Raw genomic sequence first — 22065 nt, forward strand, 5'->3', positions numbered from 1 at the left:
TCTGGAGTCTGGACAGATATTATCTAGTCTATTTTCATCCATACCCAGAGGCCACATTCAAGTCATGTGGAGTCAAGGGGCTTGCCTTACCACCAGTGGCAAGCGCCACTACCTGAATGGAGATTGTAGGGCCCGTACACATGATGTACACCCTGGGGTACCACACCTCATCCCTGCATGAACACAGGAGATGCACATAATGTGCAGGCCTTGATCACCATCCATGCATGGGTAGTGCTCACCACCAATGGTGAAGTAAACCCATCCCATGTAGATATACATGGCCACACAATTTTTGAATTCCAAGGAGGAATTGCTTTAGTATATTAGATGTCCATCTTATTTGGTAGCTAACTAGAGGAGCAGCAATGGTGAGAACAGCTAAGGTTTTTGCTACCTCAGCAGTATAATCAACAGCTTGCTCAGCACCAGCTTCCAAAACTCGGTCAATACTCTTACTTCCACATGTAGTTGACACACCACACCCTGCAGCTACTGAAAGCTGAATTGCGCTAATCCAACTGCTCCTCCTCCACCAAGCACCAACAGTCGCTGTCTATTGAATAAAAAATCAAATAAAAACATAATGAGTTAACACATATAAGATCATAAAGAAAGCTGGCAGCTGCTTGTATATTGACAAACAATTTTATGCATGGTACCCCAGTAAAGCACCTGAAGGTCATATAGAAAATTCAGCAATTTCCGATGTTAAAATAGAGATCATAGTTAGATAGCTAAGTGAAGCTCTGCAAGAATATTCAATTGAAAATCATATTCTTAGAAGAAAGCAACACTAATTATGGTATATGTGATTAACCAGCAGAAAATTGAAAAGAAACTACAAGGAGTAAGTCCAAATTAGATATATTCATGAAGTTACTTTTATAAGTATCATCAATTTTCTACTTGCAACATGCATCCATGCTTAAAATGAGGGAGAATGAAAACAAGGTAAAGCTATCAAATGAAACTCGACCACAACATAAATGTGTTTACAGTTCCTTCTGGCTCCTAATGGTAATGGAACTGAAGGTCTAATCAAATTTCTTGTGTTGATTTCTGACAATGTATTGTTAAAAATATTCACTGTTTTCTTTCCGTAATTTTCACTGAATGTTGATCAGGTTAGTCTCAAAAATTATAATGAATCAGAGAGATATTTTATAGATTTAATGCAGATAACAAGCATGTATTTATATTAACAGGAGAATGAAACAATGGTAAACATGCAATTGGCTGGACATGTTTCATTTACTTGCTCCAAAATTTAAAAAAAAAAAAAAAATCTTCTTATGGTGGTGCTTTTACCCTAGCTTCTCAAAAGGCCTGCAATTGAAAAGACAATCATCACCTCCTAACGCAAAATTCTGTTCAAAATTGACGTTACATCTAATTAGTTTTTCTCACCTTGTTCAAGCAGGTTAACTTCAGTAAGATGCATAGCTGACTGACTACTCAAATCCAATCTGGTCTTATAGGCTTTTTTTTTAAAAAAAAAACTCGGGGCAGGATCTGTTTGCCATCCCCGATTTGGTTTGGATAGTAATTGCAGTTATGCCTCTTGTTTTTACTCAAATCTCACCTGTGATTTTCTGGTGATAAATCAATTATACAGGCTGCCTCACAATACTGATTCATAAGGTTTTTCAAGAGACTACTGATCTGATAAGCTCAAAATCTTTTGATTTTTCCCAAGCAGAAAGCAATGAGAAACATTACATTTCATATCAAAAGTAATAGTAAAAACTTCTCATGTAAGTCCCATCTGTACAGAACAAGTTCCATTAACCTTAATTCACCATCCATGCTATCAAAAGCAAAACACATTTTATAATACTAATTCTTATCAGGGACTACAATCATATACAGCTAAAGTCCCTGAAAGTCAAGAACAAACTCAATGATCCTTGACATTTATGTTACATAAGTCATTTCCAATAAGTAAAACCCATTCTTGAGTTTAGGGCAATGTATTGCTTCTCACTTTGCTCACCCCATGATGGGTACTTTAATGCATACATACTTATGAAGTAGTTTGATAAAATCAACCAATATCATGAACATGCTGATGAGAGTAATATCTGCAGCAGATGTGCCAAAAAAAAAAAAAAAAGTATTTTCTGTCTGGATTTAGGAATACAGTAGGAACATCCAAGTAACTGTTGCGAGGGTCCACATAAATTCCATAACTTTCTCTATAAGGCATTATTCAGATCATGTCATTGAGCATACCCTTCAGAGATTCTAGCGGTGCTTTTTAGAGCACGCCATGCAGTCAAAGCAGCAAAAGGAATGGCACTTGCCTCCTGCAAAACCAGAAAACAAGTTTCCCACATAGGCATATTTTAGTTAAAGAATTTCCAAAACCAAGAAACTGACTGAGTAATGATAACTTGTTAATAATAATAATAATAAAAGTTTAACAGAATATCAATAGCTAGAAGTGTGAAAAGCATCAACATTATCCTAAAACCAACATTAAATTTTGAGAGAACCTTGCCAATAATCAATAAAATTTTCTAGGGATATTCAGATGGTACCTAAATAAAACAAAAGACATGTTTACAAAATTGTAGATTCAAGCAGTTATTTCTCCAATCATGCTATCTCAAACCCATTTGTGGCCGATCATCTAAGTTCTAGGTCCATTAGATATGACTGACTAATAGAACATCACAAGGAGGCGTTATTTTTCACAGACCACAGATTAAATGATGGACTAGGACAAATATAGATCTAGAATGAGCTCTTAATCTGAATTGAGTTTAATGCATGTTTTCACAGACATGTAAAAATCACACATGATATTTCAAGTACTAGTCTGCTGCAGAAAACAGGAATTTGACTTATTTTGGTGGGCATACTATGACAGTATCTAATATTAGTTGTATTAGGAGCAAGAACTTAGGGCCGTGTGGCCACTATGTACTCTACTAGCTGGGAACCAGTATTGGAGGAGGGTTACGGGGGCTCGGGCTTCATACACCGCAGTTTTGGGGAACAGGTCCTCAACCATGCATATCATGCCGGATTGTGGTGGATTGAGTCTGAACCAAGTGTGACCTGTGCACTACTGATCAATACCGAGCAGAGACTTTAAAAAAAATTTTCTTTTTCTTCTTTTTTCCCTCCACCATTTTCAAGTTAGAAGAGGGAGTAAGAGGCAGAGTGAGGCTTCCCCACTTGAAGATATTGCCAGAAAAATGATGATAAGAGGTTAGAACATTGTTTCTAGCTAGTTAATGCTTCACCTGGTCAATATTTTATTCTCGCAAAATTCTGACCCCAAATCAAGGGGATTTAAATTGTTTATGGACCATGTTATAGGTTGTTTTTTTTGGTGTATGAACATTGGATCATGCCCTAGAATATAAGGCATGAATCCAGGATCAAAAACAAAGAAGATAGGGATTTTGGGATGAATACTAAGCCATCAGCCAAAATAGCTTAGATATGAAAGATTATAATATTTGGATTGTTGATGCACAAATATGGTTGTTTAATGTTTTTTGTTATGATAAGTTATGCGAAATCATGTATTGTACAACAAAATACATGTCAGATAGGGGAAAAGATCTTTAAACACATAGAATAGAACAATCCCAACAATTAAATCAATAAATTTAGCAGATTTTTGTAAAGATCCAGTATTAAGACAATAAAAGATTAAACAGGATGAAGGCCAAAACAGTCTATTTCAAGGGCGTATTAGTTGGCCCAAACCATCCCAGCTGGTACACACTGTAGGTACACAGGTACAGCAGGAGGTTCAATATGTACAAGATCCATACTGGCCAGGGAGTGGTCTAGCCACACCTTGAGTTTTGAAGCCTTGATTAGGACTCCTTTAGGTTTGAGATTTAACAATAAATAATTATGGTACTCATAAAACATTGCTAATTTGATTTTTCTTGAAGTCAAATTTGAGTTAATAATTTATTCCTACAGTGCGGTTACATATGGATTCTATAAGAAAGAATGGGTTCTTAAATTTATAAAAACATCCTAGCAATGGCATCATCATATATCATGCTAGATCAGGAGGAAAAGTGACTAAACAGGATCCAGAAGTCACGACATGGTTCATATCTCATAAACAAACAATAATTTGAGTGTTGATTATTTAGCACATTATTAAAAATACAACACAGCTAGAATTTACTACAGAATGTACAAGGATAATGAAGACAAAACTGCAATGGTAATTGCCTCCATATTATACATTGAACAAACATGGTAGCATACCTGTGTGAAAGCTATCTGCAAAAGACATAGCTAGGCTACTGTATGTACAAGAAAAGGACATTCATTATTATCTCAAATATTACAGAAAATAAGGTACTACCTGCAATAGCTTATGCATTCTAATCATTGAAAATAATGTAAGTTTTCAAAACATTTATGATGGCATGGATTACCATTCAAGATGAACAGAGCAAGGCAAGAACGTTTAAGAGAGGGAGGGGAGAAATGATAACATTATCAAGGTTTACTTACCACATGCGTCACTGAAGGTGGCTTGAGTGTTAGTTCATCTTCTGAGAGAATGGCATAATCAGCATATGTGCCTCTCACGGCTGTTGGATGCAGTGCACCAAAAACTTCCTGCCCAACAGTAAGGGAAGAAACTGAAGAACCAAATGCCGCGACTTCACCACTAATATCACGACCCAGAATTAGAGGCAGAAGTGGTTCGAAAATGGATCGTCCATAACCAGATCGCATCTGAAGATTACAAATGTCAATGAATTGCATCAATATGATCATGCTTTCTCTTACATATACCACAACATATCACAAAGGGATCAGTATTATCTATCAAATAATGATGATGATCTAGGTCATAAGTAAACATTTAAGAGTATTGTATAGCATTTAATATAAAATATAAGTTTTATGTTTTTAATATTTCAAGCCTAGTGAATAGGTGGAGGGTTGATGTTAGGTCAGTCATAGAAAAGCATATCAAACTATGAATTCCAAAATAAGAATGCTTGGCAAATGGGGTTCCATAAAGCTGTCCCCAGAAATTAAGAAACAGCTTGAAGGTCATGGTTATGGCTTTTAAGTTTCATGTAATAGGCCATTTCGTTTTGTCTAGAGTAATCAATTATCTCTATATCCCATTATTTGCTTCAGAACCTGGTTGCTGCAGTGGTTGGATATAATTTGGTCATCACCCTTCCATTTGTTTATTGAAAGCTCATGTCTTCCATATTATGGTCAGTTATCCTTTGACATTTCTCATCCCATTTTTGTGTGAAATCTTGGAAATTGTCCCCCTTACAAAGAGTGGTTTAAAAAAAAAAAAAAAATCTAACAGACCGTTGTAAGCCTTCTTTGTTCTTCAGACCAGCAGCTGTCAATTCATGCACTACAGTGTTTTTGTACACTTTAATAATCTCATTAAGGTTTTATAAATAATTACCACTTTATTAAGTAGGATCTGTAGAAGTCTATCTTCTCACATCATGGGTCATGTCCCCCATGAACATTAAATCATCCTTCACTCTTATCCTTCAAATATACAAGCTCTCGCCTATTGGGATCTATCAAACAAGGCTTTGGTCCCGTCCTATAATTGAGCTGAGTTCACTTTAAGAAGCACTAGCCAATATTAGATATCCTTTGCATTCTTTATTACTCTATATAATTCACCACAAGGTTCATCTTTTGTTGAAATGCACAAAAATTTAGCTTGCACCCTCGCCATTTCATCTATTTATGCTGTGGCAATGATGCTCAAGCTACTTGATATAGTAATATCATACCTTTGTTGTGATCAAGCTACATGATAATATTGACATAGTAACATTCTATTTGCTGATGCTTGATCCAAATCACTTTTCTACGAGACACAACAGTTTCTTGCTCAAATGGGTCCACCTATGCTGATCAGCACCAATCAGCTACATTGCTGGTGTTGGCATTAAATTTCCTAGGAAACAATCACTTTACTAAAATCGCCACCCTTGTCAACCAACCTTAAGTTGTTTCTACTAGTTCTTTCCATTTCCAGACAGTTCACTTCCAAAAACACTCTCCAGGTTTCAGCCCAACCTCGAATATGTTTCTTTCTTTTTTTTATATAAATGGAACTTCAAATCCGTTTCTAAAACCTGCCATCTCAAATCCTCGTTGCAAATGGACACGTCGATCTTTACCAGATCTCCTTTTAGACTTCCTATAGCATCTGGACACTTTCAACTCTACTATCGCCATGGCTGAGCCCCTAAAACTTTCTTCACTACCTTCTTGCACTAAAGAAAGACATATTTCAAGCTTGCGTGCAGTGCAACACCCCAAATTTTATCCAACATAGACTCAACTCTCAAGTGAAGCAAAGGAATGCTATGTTCTAACGATCAGACACCTAAAAGATGAGCAACGATTTCGAGGAAGATAGACAAAATGGCAGGAATAAATGCACACGAGGGCTCACTCTCAAGTCCAAGGGATTGATAGAGACGGCGCGAGCGCGGACGAGCACCTCCTGCGGCTTCAGATTGGGGACTTCGACCGAAGGGCGCACCTCGAGGACCTCTGGGCCGCCGAACCGCGGCAGGACCACTGCCCGGCAGGTCATCGCCCCTGTGGAAGCGGCCCTGAAACCGAGTCCCAGCCCCGGTCTCCGCGGCCGTCCCGCGAGCCTCCACATCGCCAACGATTTCCCGGAGCTCAGCGACGCCTTAAGCCTTGAAAGTTGCGACGCTTAAAACCCTGGCAGAGGGATCGAGGGAGGAAGGGGCGGATGTGGGAAATGGGGGATCAGGGAGGCTTGGAGACTGGTCGCGAGGGCGGCGATGCGTTCGATTCCCGTCCACGCACACGAGCCTCCAGGACAATTTTTCCATCGAGGGTACAGCAATCTGCGCCGTTAAGATCGCGTGATCAGATCAGAACGATCAGAGGATGCACCATTACATCAAAAACCTTTCAGCCAAACTTAAACCTTCCATTAATACAGCAGCGGGCAGCGGTTATATTACATAAATATTATATATATATATATATATATAACAAGATCAAAAATAAAAAAAAATATCATGGAGAATGGTGGCAACAATAACTACCTCATTCATAAGACTCTCAGGAATGCTCCATCATAAAGGAGGTGATCCGGTCTATCACATGTTTACCTCCTGAAAAATATGTTTCACGTTAAAAAAAATATTTTCTTTAGCAATCCTCTAGATATCACATGATAGAAGATGAGATGTGGCTATCCACTCGTCGTTGAATCCATTCCACCATAATAGCAAAATCATTCTTGACAACTAGATAATCAATCTTTGAGTCTAGTCGAGCATAAATAATATCCATCCAAACTATCCTCAACACGACTCTTAAATCAATGATGTTGAAAAGCTGACTCCCTCTGACCATCACAAATCTAAAGTATAGACTATAAATGACGAATCTAGCTCTATTTTTACCATCTAGCTCTATCACATTGGCATCGAAGTTAAGCTTGAAATAACTAAAAGGTGAGGGCTCTCATGTGATAAATACCAATCGAAATGTTACGCGTAGTTCTATATATCTCTAATGGTTAATGTCTCTCCACTAAGCAATAGATGAGCAAACTCAGCAGCCCAAGCTAATGCTCTTTTCAAAATAAATATTGTTAACTATCTGCTTCTCTCGAAAATCTAATAATTCTTGTCTAACCAGATTTGATAAGTAATATAAGTAGTCTTGGTGCACTTCAGTTTAAGAGCTTTCGTAGAGACACTTCTTTGCATAATATCAAGGAAGATTTACGGCGCGTGATCGTTGAGTGGATGGCTATTGATAAAAAATTTATCATATCCGTATGATCATCAAATATTGGAACATGATATGTCCCGTGGTCCACACACATGTATTTCTACTTTAAAAATGATAGTAGAAGAATTTTAAAATTATTTTTATCAAAAAAATTATAAAATAATCAAATAAATTAGTACCAACAAAGAAGTTCAATTACAAGAAAGGTGGATGATGCATATAAAACCAATGATCATGTGGTATTGTTGGGAGATTAAGAAGTCATAACGGAGGCGAGCTAATTGTAGCTATGGTAAAGAAAATAGTCCAAGTAGGCTGATGACTTGATATTAACTTTCCAATATCATGAAAGGAACAACATTTTTGGGGAAAAGAACAGCCCAATGTCGACTTGACACCATTTACTCCATATCAATCAGTGACCATAGAATCCAAAAACTGAGTTGAAAGTTGCAATGATACTTAATACATTGTTTTAAAATGGATAATTAGATTTGAGATATGTCTAACCCAAATCGCACCTCCATCTAATCGTTTTATGGATCCCACCTAAAAGAAAATGTGACAGATGGATTCTAATCCTCATATTATTTTATTCGACACAACTTGGAAAGAGCTCTGGGCAGCTCCATACACTTCACCCACTGGCCTTGTAGCTTTCGCCGCGTCGTTACTGTTTGGGGTTCTATCCACGTGGGAACGGGCGTCGTTACTGTTTGGGGTTCTATCCTTGTGCCTTGTGGGAATGGTAGATGAGCGGCGCTATTCCTCTCCAACACCCACCCCCGAGAACTGATACAAGTACTGGGGTAGTAAAAGGAGGGCAATAAAAGAGTCCACCTCTTCGCCCGATCCCCTCAACCCCAAGCCCCAGAGAAGCTCCCCGTTCCAGGGTTCAATCGATATCCCTCGATCTCCATCGCTTCCCTCTCTCTCCCCCTCTTCGATTCTTCTCTCTTCTCTCTCGATTTCCCCCAATCCCATTCTCCTTGTCCTGCCCCTTCTCGAGATCGCTCATCCGCGATCGATCGGACGAATTAGGGCGGATTCGGTGAGGGAGTTGTGGGGTGGTGGGGCGATGGGGAAGGGTTCGAAGACCGGGTGTCGGTCGGCGTCCCACCAGCTCTTCAAGGACAAGGCCAAGAATCGGGTGGACGACCTCCAGGGGATCTTCACTGACCTCCAGTCCGCCCGCAAGGAAAGCCGCACCGCCGACGTCGCCGTCCTCGAGGAGCAGGTCCACCAGATGCTCCGCGAGTGGAAGTCCGAGCTCAACGAGCCCTCCCCCGCCTCCTCTTTGCTCGTAATCCTTCTCATCCCTCCCTTTTTATTCCTGTCTATATCTTTCCTTTCTCGTTCTTTTCTTATACGGCGGTGGATTCGTTGGTTTTGGTCAGGGGAATGCTCATGTCTCTTCAGAACTTCCCTCGGAAACCCTCCGGCTGTTGCAGCTTAGCGAGGAGGAGGATGATGCTACGAGCAAGATGTGTGAGCCGGCCCCTGGAAACGCAAAGGCCGAGCCCTTAGATGTTCCCGAGCCTAATGTTGAGAAAATTCAAGGTGGAGGTACTGCTGGCTTTCAACAGGTGAGCTTTTTCCCAAAGTTAAATCGTGTCAGATAATTGGATTTGTTCTTCGTGGCTGCATGCATGTGATAGTGCCTCTTTGGTTTAAGCTGTGGATTCTGGTTTTGTTCTTATGATATTTGCAATATCGTTCTTGTATCTGTCGCTTGAGGATGGGTACACATGCAACCGTATATAATATCATTTTGCTCCTGAATTCTCTCTCTCTCTTCTGTTTCTTCCTTTTGTTAATCACATACAACCTAATAACATTCTCTTGCTGTGAGTGTCCTCATCTCCTCCCAAACCCCAACCCTCCTTCTCTCCCCTTGTTTATGAAAAGGAATGTGGGTTGGGGAACCATTGTTGAAATGCCTTTCCATCTTATGAGATAGAGTGATTCTCCACTTATGGTAGTTCATTACGATGTATGGGGGCCTCTACACACATGATCCATCAATGTTAATAGTTAACTTGTAACTAGCGTAAAGAGGTATTAGGTTAATGCTGATCCTTTCTTCTCCAGAACTACCAGTAATTCTTATCGACTCTCAAATCATTGTGACATGCAAGATACTAATTGAGAGATTGAAATGTCAAAGAGAGAAAAGGCTAGATTGATTAGGGAGAGAGATGGTTGGGAAGTCTTCTGAACCGTGGGAACTTAGACATGGTTGGTTTTGATAGGAATTGGATTGGATTTAGTGAGAGTAGAGGGGATATCAATTATAAGGGGAAATTGAGGGTTGATAACCAAAGGAGGAAACCTGATATGAAAATATGGGAGAGCTAGAGAGAGGGGAGAGACATGCCCACCCTAAGATCATGTACTGAATGGAGGTTATAGAAATAGAGAAACGGGTTACTTCAGGATTGCAGCTGAAAAGGGGGAGAGCATTTTGGGGAAAAAGTTCATAGATGAAATATTCCTAAAAATTATATTACTGTTTCTACTTATTATGGCTGGAGCAACTTTTGTAAAGGTTAGTGTTTCGTAAAGCCACCACTAGGTGGGCCTAGGTGACCCTTATATGCAGCTCAACCACCTAGCTGGCACCTAAATGACCCTCCTGAGCCTGTGGTGCTCAAATTAGCCTCGTTTGGACTATCAGTTGAGGCAAGTAAGGAATTAGGCAGAGTGGTTGATTTTCGCATTCTCTCATTGGTTCCATTAATTTGGTTGCAACTTACAAGTTATTCACATTTGATTAGTTTTTTGTTCCTCTTCTATTTATCAATTGTCCTTTGGTAGAGTTGCTGTTGGACAAACTTTAGTCATCAAGACTGGTTTTTTGGATCTTTGGTTAATGTTCTTGTACAAATCATAGTGAAAAAGTGTTATTTTTCAGTTTACATTAAAATGGGTCCTTATATAGAAAGATTCAATTCTCAACAGGACACCAAGACGGGATATCATCTCATATGTCGGAATAGGACCATCCCATTATCGTTCTAGCGTCCTGATCGGCATGTCTTGGATATCACTTGTCCCAAGTTTTGGGACGAGGAAGGACGGCGGTGCATTCCGTTCCATGGGAAAATTGGGATAGTCCTATTCTACTGGATTTAAATCTTGCTTATATGAATGTAAAAGTACTTTATTTACTTTTTCTTTCAGTTTTATTTATTCATTTTTTGTTATTTTTCATTATGAATTTTATTTTATTTTCCATTGTTTTAATATAATGTGTGTTGGTTCCCACCTTTTGCTGAAGCACTACATGATGCCCTGGTTGGCTGCCAATTGCAACTACCTTTTAAGACAATGGCAAACTCTATTTCAAGGCTGTGTAAAGGAAGAGTCGTTGGAGTCCAAGTTCTAAGCTATTATTAATTCTCAGATAATATGCATTACGAGTAAGTTAGCTGGACAAAGATTTATCTCTATTATTTAATCCTAAAAGAGTACAATAACCATGTCATCTTGTCAAATCCCCTTGAAATTGTCTTAAAATTAAGGAAAGCCATTGTCACTAAAATTCCCAACTAGCATTTCTTGAACATAAAAATAATTATATAAATGGATAAGAGGCAAAGGATTAAAATACAAGAAAATTGTATTCTAAGTTGAAGATAGACAAAGGATGTGATATTTTACCACTTGCGGTGTGGTTGAAGCCCTGGGAAAAGGAGAATGTTTGTGTTTCGTGTTATTGGATCTTCTGCATCAGAGGTTCTTTTATCTTTCTACATTCTGGTTATGTTCGTTTCTTCTTTCGATGTTTTTCTTAGTGCAATGCTCTCTCACAATATATGACAAACTTTGCCCTCTTTCATTTTGGGAACTTTTCTCTTTTATATACAACTCCCATAAACTGCACAAGTCATGTTTTATGAGACTATCATTCCTTAGAGAAAGGGACAAACTTTTCAGGTTACGCTATGCAATTTCTGCATCTTGTGTGCTTATATGAAAGAAAAATAACATGATAGTGTTGCTGGCTATAGGTTTGCAGAGATGTTCTTTACTGTGGAGTTCTCTAATATTTTTAATATGCTCCATTTAGCTTTACTTGTATGTGTTTATCATGTTAAGTCATACAGGAGATATTCATGCTATGTCCACTCGCTAATCTTTTGCTATTTGTGACATAAATCTGTGACATTCTCATTTTCCAACACTGTTCTTGTAATCTAATGTGGAAGCTGAGGACATTTTTAGTCCTTTTTTTCGTCCTTCATTATTATGTGGTGGTTTGAGTTTCAACTTTCTAGTAGTTTGCTTTTTTGGTTCATTCATCATTTTTTATTGTGATTACAAGAGTCAGTAAGTTGTCGAATTAGTTTTACTTGCAGGATTATTATGTGAATCAGGAACTAACAGAACATGGATTTCTTTATGGCAATGAATACCAAAGCAACCTTCCTGCTGAATCAGACCATGGCATCATAAATTGCTTGGATGGGACTACTCATTTGGAGTTCCAACAGTTCAGTTTGCATCAAGAACTGCACCATAATCTGTATCTTGATAGCAGTATTAGTGAGGAAAATGGTGGGGATGTGTTACCCCATATGTCAAACTTTCTGCCAACAATATGCCCTCCCCCATCTGCATTTTTAGGGCCAAAATGTGCACTCTGGGACTGTCCTCGGCCTGCTCAGGGATCGGAGTGGTGTCAAGACTATTGCAGCAGCTTCCATGCTACATTGGCACTGAATGAAGGTCCTCCTGGCATGACACCTGTGCTACGTCCTGGTGGTATCGATCTAAAAGATGGTCCACTTTTTGCTGCTCTTTGTGCGAAGACACAAGGAAAAAATGTTGGTATCCCAGTATGTCAAGGAGCTGCAACCGCAAAGTCTCCATGGAATGCTCCAGGTATGCCTTTATTACAGTTCTACACGTGCATAGAATGTTCTTCATTTGGCTTTCGTATTCCATATCATTAAAGGTACCTACTACTGCTACTATGATGCCATGCTTTAAGGATTAGGATTTTTTTTTTAAAAATAAAATAAAATTAGCTGTATCTGATTGCTGGGATTTTGCTTGATGTTGCAGAGCTTTTTGATCTGTCTGTTCTTGAGGGCGAATCACTTAGAGAATGGCTCTTCTTTGACAAGCCTAGAAGGGCTTTTGAGAGTGGGAACCGAAAGCAGAGGTCATTGCCAGATTACAGTGGCCGTGGTTGGCATGAATCCAGGAAGCAAGTTATGAAGGAATTTGGTGGGTTAAAAAGGTCTTACTATATGGATCCACAACCTCTAGCCCACTTTGAGTGGCATCTATATGAGTACGAGATCAGTAATTGTGATGATCTAGCTTTGTATAGGCTAGAATTCAAGCTTGTTGATGCAAAGAAAAGTGCCAAAGCAAAATTGACTAGTAATTCACTGCTTGATCTGCAGCAGCAAATGGGAAGGCTCAATGCAGAGAACTCTATTGATAACAAAAAGAATGCCAAGATTAGGACAAAAGCTAATCAGATGGACATTGCTGAAAATATATATTCAACTCCAAACACAGCTAATCAGAAGGAGAATGAGCTGAACGTTTATCATGCTTCAGATAAGATGGCTTCTTTTAATGAGAACTCAGGTTATGGACCTAATTTCCAATATTTTTATTCTGTTGAAAACTTAAAGGACTATTGTGGGACATAAGCAAGGAGAAAAACACTAGGCAGTCTGGGGCTGTCCTGTGATGGTGGTTCCAGAACTGATTAAACTTTCTCCAAAAGTGACATATCAGCTGTAACCTTTTTAACAATTATTCCCTCAGTTTTTGGTCTGTTATAGCATTATGCCAGTCATATTTAACTTTATTTCATGGTTTAAGCATGTGCAGGCAACAATTTTGTGGCGGGACATCTGTGCTCTTGAATGCATGAATATGGTAGCGAGTACTGTAATTGATGTAAAAGTGGCTTAACTATAATGCCTCCTGAATGCATCTTTAACTTGATGAGGGATAATTGCACACACTGCTCCAGAACCGTACAGGCAAAGTTACATAAAGCATTATATGCCTTGTATGTAGTTTGTCCTTTTGTATAGGATTGTTGATTTTTGGAAAGTTTTGGGGAGTGTTGTTCTCCAGTACTTCAGCTATTTGAATTCCAGGCAATGCAAGCAGCGTCTTTTCAACACAATTTTCCCCGCTATTTTCATCTGCTATAGCTTTTTGGTGGTTTGTTGCAGTCTTCGTACACAAACTGTGAGCGTTAAGGTCTCATATTGCTGATCATGTATGCGGAAAAGATACAATACTGTTGTTCTTTAAGAGTACACAATCCAGATAGAATTTAAAGATTTGACCACGCACGCGTACACTGTACAGAACCCTCTTCTTTCTAGGAAAGCCAAGGAAAGCCAAGAAATTTATATGTTAAGTTCCGGAAACCATGCAGAGCCGCCAAAACGTCTATCTCATTCTTCTTCTGAATGGGCGGAGCAGCCTGACACAAACAAGACACAAAGAACAAGAGTTCGGGATTATATCAGCGCGCAGCATTTATCACTGCAAAACCCTCAAAAAACGCTTATCGTTGCACTATCAAAAGGGAAGTGAAATGTGGGTGGTTTGAACATGCATGTCAGGTCTTTTTGCCCTCCTACTACCAGAAAATTATCCAGCACTATGAAAGATCGCTTGAAACATCAGGTTTTGAGGATGCTTTAAATTTGTTTTTGCACCTGTTCTTGAGCTTCTTTTTAGCCTGAATCTCTTCATTACCCTCTTTTCCAATTCTCTTTTATGTTTGTTGTATATAAACATTTCATAATCTATATGCAAAAATTTCTGTAAGTTTCAGGCTCAGTTTTAGGTCTCTTTATAGACTCTGTACAGATTCTGAAAAGTATTCAAACTCTATTTTTCTGAAAGCGCTCAGCTTATGTAGAGAACTCAACTGGGCATTTCTGTCTGGGGCAACTTGGCTACAGGCAAAACCACTAAACAACACCCCTGTACATATGCTATAAATATATTAATATATACATTCAGGGTGGTTTTCCTCCCTTTACATCAAACAAAAAAAAAAAAAATCAGCTTGGGCATCCTCAACATGAATGAAACCACCGGGACAAAGTGCTTGGCCGAGAGAGAGAGAGAGCATTCTGGATTTCTTGGTTCAAGAATGCACATGGCATAGCTTATTGAAGCTGAAACTTAAGCACCATAGAAAGGTAATCTTTTTACTCAAAAAAAAAAAAGAAAAGAAAGGTAATCTTCCTGATTCCTTTATCATAATTTCACAATTTTATGATAAAGACAAATTGGTAGTGCAATGAAATAACCTCTTTCTTGCATGTCATCTTACTCCATGAGTTAACAGAACAGTAAAGATGCAACTACTTGGTGCATATGATGTTCCAATAACCACACAAAGGTTACTTTCATTGTACATGAAACTGCTGGTTTGTAGTATTTTCCACCAAAGTTTGATTTTAATTCATAATACAAATTAAAAAAATTGGCACTCTGACAGAGTCAAAGTGATTCCAGCAAGCAACAAATCATTATGTTTAGAAAGCAAATGAACACAGCCAAACAACTCATCAGCAGCAGACAATAGCAGCACATTTGACTAATTCAAAGCAAGAACAATTATGTTTAACGATGAAGATGGAAAATAACATTACATAGCATCGCCAAAAGAATTTTAAGTCATCATAATAGCAGGAATCGGAGCAATGTGGTTGATGGGAGAAGTGATGATGATGACCAAGACATCAGAAGTAGCAGTCTTGAGTGACCTAAAGCAATTTGATGGGAAGAAGATAGGGTGTGCTGAGATATTTGTAAAATTTGTGCATATGTTAATTACTATGTGAATTCGAGCACATATATTAGCAAATTAAGCCTTCAGATATAAACTCGATAATATTTGTTAAATTTGCTCATTAATATAAGGCTAATCTCAACTCATGGTGACCATCCTATGGACCATTACCATGGTATGAGCAGCATGAGCAAGGAGTGGTAGGGAGACCTGTGGTACACCATAATTACAGGATGACTTCTTTTTCAGTTTGGGTTTTAGGCCTGGGTCAGGCTGCCACTCCATTTGAAAAATTTTTGAGACAAAAATCTCATGAGAAATTTTTTGTGCATCATCCACAGTGTAAAAATTTGAAGTGGAGTGCACCGCTTCATTCTATTAGACCACATAGCAATCGCTTTTCAATATATATTTAATGTCTGCAGTTTTATTTTTTTGTTGAAAATTTTGAATGATAAAAATATCTTTTTTAAAAATTATGATACTTCTTAAAAATTATGGTATTTCTCCATAAAAATTATAATATTTTTTTTCAAAAAAATTATGACATCCTGTACTGATATTATAGCATTATGATTTTCTGCACAGGATGTCATAATTTTTTCATAAGATGTCATAATTTTTATAAAAGAGTATCATAATTTTTACGAAAGAATGTCATAATTTTATGAAAGAAGAATGTCGTAATTTTTATGAAAAATATCATAATTCTGTGAAAAGATGTCATAATTTTTTCGAAAAGAAAAGGTATCATAATTTTTGTGAAAGGATATCATAATTTTTTTGAAAAAAAATATCATAATTTGTATGAAAAAATATTATAATTTTTATAAAAAAATATTATAATTTTTTTTAAAAAATATTATAATTTTTTAAAAAATTATTTTTATTATTTAAAATTTTAAATAAAAAATAAAATTATAAATATTAAATATATGTTAAAAAATAATGATTATATAACTTAACAGAATAAAACGGTGCGCTCCACGTCTGATCACGGGCGGTGCACAAAGAATTTCTCAAATCTCATAAGCTTAGGCTGCCCGACCTCTTCTACTTTTAAAAGTTCCCCTGCACCTTAGTAGTAAATTTGTAATAATCATAACCAACGAGGCTTACCCCATTTATGTCTCCATTATTGAAGTAATAAATATTCCAGCCAGGTGACGTAATCGCAGTTGGATAAGATTTTGGTAAAACCGCTGGAGGGAAGAGAGGTCGAGGGCTGTAGGGTTGGGGAGGCTGAGGCGACGGGAGCGAGCGAGAGAGCTATTCCTTCCATTGCCTCCAGAGATCGATTGGCGAAGCCTTCATCGTCCTCCTCGTCCTCAATTCGTGCGTCTTGATCATGGGCAGGGGGAAGTTTAAAGGGAAGCCTACGGGACGCAGGAACTTCTCCACCCCTGAAGAGATGAGTAAGCCTTCTTTTGCTTTCGATCTCTGCACATGAACCGGTTTCTTGGAAATTTTTTTTCCTAGGGTGACTTCTTTTGCTTTCGATCTTTGTACATGAACTGGATTTTTTTCCTAGGGTTTTGTAGATTTGTTTTTTTGTTGGATCTATACATCAGCTCGCAATCTTGCTCGCTAGGTAGTGTTTGAATTTATTCTAAATAGTCGTAGTTTGATCTGATTGCAGATTTCAATTTACTACTTCCACTGCATTTTAGTAGACGTAGGGGATATACCAGCGCGATGCCCTATTTTAGCTAATTCTTGATGATCGGGGTGCATATCTCTTGGACTCCGCTGACATTTTGGGATTTGAGTGCTATTTGTCTTTTGAAAAGATTTTATGTGGGATCAGTGATGAAAGATGGTTTTTTAGGAGGTTCTTGGGACTGTGAAGGAAAGGAGCTCGCTGTTGGGCTATAAATGGTTTTGTGATGTGGTTGTTAAGGCAAGAGATTGATTTTGCATTGTAACCAATTATGTTTGACGGAGGAGTTATTTGACTGACACAGATTCATATCATGCCACGTTTTGATATCCTGATCTTGGCAGTTGCTATTTTTTCTGAATTTAATAGGCAATGTTTGTAGGATTTTACTGAATCTAATTGACAATGGAGCGTAAAAGACATGTTTGTAGATTTTTGCTGAATTTAATAGACAATGGAGCGTAAAACACATGTTTGTAGATCTAAGCAGTAATTTTTTTAACCAAGGAATACAGTTGGCTTTGGTCAATCTGGAAGACTTGGTGTTATTGAGGATTTGAAGTATTAATCAGTAAGGTGAAATGTGAAGGAAGTTTGGGAATCCATAATCAAGAGAAAAGGTACTCGAGGGCCTAGATAGATGCCTTTGTGACCTTAGTACAGTCTTAATATAGAAATAACAGGTGGCTTAGACAGAAGGGAGGGTAGACATGCACTCACTGACTCACATCCTCAAAAAGAATTTTGAATTCTCTTAGAAGAGAGGGAAGGACTCAAGGGAGTGAGGAAGTGAAATATTCTCTAGAAGGAAAAAGACAATAAATTGTAACTGTGTTTTTAAGAAAACAAAATTTAGAGTTCTAGGAAGCAATATTATATAAACAAAAATCAACTCAAAATCCGGTTTTAGGGGCTCCATAGTCTCTTCAATTATATATGAACTAATAGAAGACTCTTGTAAACTAATCTTAAAAACGAAGGAAAATACTTTCTAAATAGTCCTTGGAAGAAAGAGTTGTATAACTCCTTTTTTCCATGTGTCAAGAAAGATTTTTGTGATTCTATAATTCCATCATGATCGCTCATCTCTATATATCAGGACAGATTCTTGCGTTCCACTTCCATAATTACATCATGATCAATCTGCTCCATATATCCAGACAAATTCTCGTGATTCTTTAATTACATCAATAATTTGACAGAAGAACTCATTAGGTTAATTTTGAGTTTAATTATTTGGAGTAGAAGTGGCTGCAGTAGTGGTTCTAAGTGCTGGACCTAGAAAACGGATATCTCAAAATACTTAGGAACAAGAAAGCACTTGGGAAGCAGGTATAAGGACAAGTTTACGGAGCATCCTCAGTAGAAGTTTCTTGCTACCATAGTCTTGAGTTTTGGTAAGAAGATACACACTGAATTAATAACCAGATTTAAAGCTAAAACATGGGCTTCTTGCTAAGAAAACCATCTAGTTGTGGATCACTATAATTTTTTCTTTTTGGAAACAATGGCTTGAAGTGCTCTTGTTTAGGACTGATTAGAATCCTAAGAATCAATTAGTTTCAATGTTTTTTCTTTCATACTACGTTGTTATTACCATCTTATACGTATGGAACTATATTCTATCAATAACTGGGAATGATTTAATTGACTCCTTGATTATCTAGCTTAGGACTTTGTTCTTTGTTGTAGATTGGCTTAGGAGGTGCCGTTTGTGATCCAACCACAAATTAATGGTCCAACTAAGAAATAAGATGGTTGTTCCTAATTTAATGAGTATCATCACAGCAAGCATGCCATTGAGATATAGTTTGCTACTACGATCCTATGGTTTCTTTGACTTTCTCTCTCTTTTTGGTTCTGTGACAATAGACTTCCTCCTTATTAAAATTCCCAAGAATGCCTATCTTGAGTTGTCCTTGCTATTTTGATGGTCCGCATAATTTTAGTTGCCACATTGCCTTTTCCCTTCACTTCCTGGCCTCACTCCATGTACTTGTATTTCACTTCATATTTCAGTTCATCAAGTATTGTGATAATTCATCATTGTTTAGATATCTTGATGTAAAACTTAAGATGCTTGGATTTTCTTGTCTTGAAGATGATTTAAGTGGAGTCATGGTGGCATTAACTAGTGGTACACACAAGAGATTTGTGGAGATAAACATATTCTGAACATCATGAATTTGTAGTTATAAAGAAACATTGAGATAGGAAGACATTGTCATAAATAGAACAAAAATAAAGAAACTTCCAATCAAGTTGTTCATCTTCATGGGTGGTACTTATCTATATGACGGCCAACAATATTGTACTAGAGGTGGACTCCAAGACTGTAATCAATTTGATATCGCGGTGTGTGAACCAGAATGAGGGTGTTCATCTTCTCCTTTTAGATGTTTGGAGAATGAGTTCATCTCTGGTATCCTTTGAGGCTACTCATATCTTTGTAGAGGCCAATAGTGCCACAAACTAGGTGGACTTGTATGTTGCTAACTATGTGGGCTCTGTGATATGGGACTCCTATGCATCCATCCCTATGCACTTCTACGATCTCTTGTTTTCAGACTCCATTGGTTGTATTAATTCTAGGGCTGTGTTAATTGCCGCCAAAAAAAAAGAAAAGGAAAACTTCAACATGAACATCTGACTCAACACAGTTAATTTTCTACTTTGAAACATTCTAATTTGTATGACATAAAACGAGGGAAACAATGGATCCTCCTCAGCCTAACTTCATCATATTGTGACTCTTACTGTAATTGAAATTTAAAACTCTTCTTGTTTTATGATCTCATGGTTCTAATAAGGTTTTAAATGATGCAATTTCAACTCTTTAAAGACTCAATAAAGTTAAAGTTGTAACAGATGCTAAAAATTGCATAAAAAACTAAAAAAAGGCAATAAATTTGCAGAAACCCTGGTTAGTGTCAGTGGCCTGTAAAAGCATCTTGTCTCTATATAATGATATTATTGAAAGATTGACTTATAATGAGTTGTGTAACATTGCTTTCAATATAAAAAGTTATGAGTATTTCACAAATAAGTGCTTCATGAGCCATCTGATGGTCAGGACTCAGGAACAGTTATCATCTTGATGGCTCTGATAGCTTTCGGTCTTACTCAAGCTGTGGTTGAATCATGGTAGTATTTTTTACAGCTTAAAAACCTTTGCGATGGGTATGTACTTCTTTGGTTTGTGAAGATACTAATCTTGCAGATGTGGCTTGTCTCTGAAATTGCCATTCTTTAATGTCGAGCGACATCTTTTACATGAAATTTTGTACTTGAAAATTTCTTTTAGAGCAAGCTTCTTTAAAGTGCTTTCGTCATAACTTGCTATTTTCATGTTTCAATTCTCTCCACTTGATACTATAAGACATCAATGTAGAATGATCATCTACTTATTGTGTTTTTTCTTTTGCCTTTAATTACATTGATTTGTTAGTTATAATTGCTTTAGTATATAAATTTCTTCTTTTCTGCTTCTTGTCATGGTCTCTCTCTCTCTCTCTCTCTCACTCTCACTCTCTCTCTCTCTCACACACACACCCCGTCCTTCCATTCCTTCCTCTTGTTTGGTGCTGATATTGTCATTGATCTTATTTTTTTCTAATGATGCACTTACAGACAAAGTATCTTCTTATAAATATAATATAAGATGGGATTGTCATGATGTCAAATTACTTTACTGTCTTTCTGGCTTGAAAGTGATGAGTAACAATTTGAACTCCACTGTCTTCGTTACGGTTCATGGGATATTGCTGGTGCACTTTTTTTATACTGACTTTTGTTGTTAAATCTAGTAGCTTTTGTCCCTTGGCCATAAAATACAAGACAAAAAAATCATTGCTGTTTAAGAGATGGTTAATATACTTGTGTATTTGAGATCAATGATTTTTGGATGGTCTATGAGAACTAAAATAATACTATATAAGTCCTTGAAGGCATTCGATATATCTTGTAGATGGAGCTGAAGTCATTATTCTTTATGTTCAAACTCTAAAATATTGCTTTCTATAATGTGATTTTAGCAAAAAAATGTACACTCTTCTAATTTGTTATGCTCTTCATGTCTATTGCAGTTGCTGGTACCTCAGCTCGTCCTCGCACCTTTAAACAGGTTAGCACTTTCCCCGCTAATGGAAACTAGAACCACATATTTTGTGAACACTTCTATGAGAAGGCATATACTAATTGTTTTAGTGGCTGTTTTCTTTCAACTTCAGCAATGCTGGTGCTTTTCTAGAGCCCCCTCCAATCTTTAGGCTTTTTTTTTGGTTGTGGGGGGGGGGGGTGGGGGGTGGTGTGGTGGCAAGGCAGGGGTTTGTTACAACTGCATACCTATGGTAAAACCTATTGAAGAAGTTCACCACCACCACCACCATAATTACCATCATCATTTTAATTGTATATTTGGACCACTTTTCTCTCTTCTATTTCTGGTGATTGCATCCAATTTCCTGGTTTATTATTCTTGATTAGAAAGTTATATGTCAGCCAGTGTGTTGACCAGTGAAAATGTTTCCTAATTATCCTGCATATTGCTTTGTTTTGCTTGAATTTTTGACCATTCAAGTCAAAGAACACTATATAACTCATTTTCCTTCATATCTAATTTCACTCAAGAAACGATCCAAGTTCTCTGACTTGAAGCCATTTCTTCCAGTTTGAAATGTTCCTTGTTTCTGAACTCTGGCTTCTGCATTTTTCTTTCCTTTGAGAATCTTAGATTGTCCTTTTTTGTGTCCAGATCTCAGATTTCAAGGACACAACAAATTCTTACTCTCCGTGCTTAAACACTTTTAAGCACTGATGACATTATAAAATTAGCACTGAT

The 22065-nt window shown here is 37.5% G+C and overlaps 2 protein-coding genes and 1 pseudogene across 8 annotated transcripts in view; 2 read left to right on the plus strand and 1 right to left on the minus strand.

Annotated features, from left to right (window-relative positions):
* Positions 1-6867, minus strand: part of LOC140858720 (uncharacterized) — a 13596-nt pseudogene extending 6729 nt beyond the window's left edge.
* A 1608-nt stretch (positions 6868-8475) lies between these two features.
* Positions 8476-13933, plus strand: LOC105047253 (transcription factor VOZ1). Of its 4 annotated transcripts, XM_010926099.4 has the most exons (5): positions 8476-9076; positions 9171-9359; positions 12123-12660; positions 12844-13380; positions 13630-13933. In XM_010926099.4, the coding sequence occupies exons 1-5, from the start codon at positions 8852-8854 to the stop codon at positions 13662-13664; spliced, it is 1524 nt and encodes a 507-aa protein (XP_010924401.2). In that variant the 5' UTR covers positions 8476-8851; the 3' UTR covers positions 13665-13933. The 4 variants fall into 4 exon arrangements, with proteins under 4 accessions (XP_010924401.2, XP_010924398.1, XP_010924400.1 ...); XM_010926096.4 differs by lacking the exon at positions 13630-13933 and having other exon boundaries at positions 8477-9076; positions 12844-13606; XM_010926098.4 differs by lacking the exon at positions 13630-13933 and having other exon boundaries at positions 8477-9076; positions 12153-12660; positions 12844-13606.
* A 2793-nt stretch (positions 13934-16726) lies between these two features.
* LOC105047252 (uncharacterized) overlaps positions 16727-22065 on the plus strand; it is a 31516-nt gene continuing 26177 nt past the window's right edge. For 2 of the 4 annotated variants that reach the window (XM_010926094.3, XM_010926092.4), the window contains exons 1-2: positions 16727-16980; positions 21311-21348. In XM_010926094.3, the coding sequence (XP_010924396.2) occupies positions 16914-16980; positions 21311-21348 (105 nt within the window). In that variant the 5' untranslated portion in view covers positions 16727-16913. The remainder of the gene's footprint in view (positions 16981-21310; positions 21349-22065) is intronic. The other 2 variants (XM_073259180.1, XM_073259181.1) reach the window with 2 other exon arrangements.

The sequence above is a fragment of the Elaeis guineensis genome, chromosome 6 (assembly GCF_000442705.2).
Source record: "Elaeis guineensis isolate ETL-2024a chromosome 6, EG11, whole genome shotgun sequence".
Classification (NCBI taxonomy): domain Eukaryota; kingdom Viridiplantae; phylum Streptophyta; class Magnoliopsida; order Arecales; family Arecaceae; genus Elaeis; species Elaeis guineensis.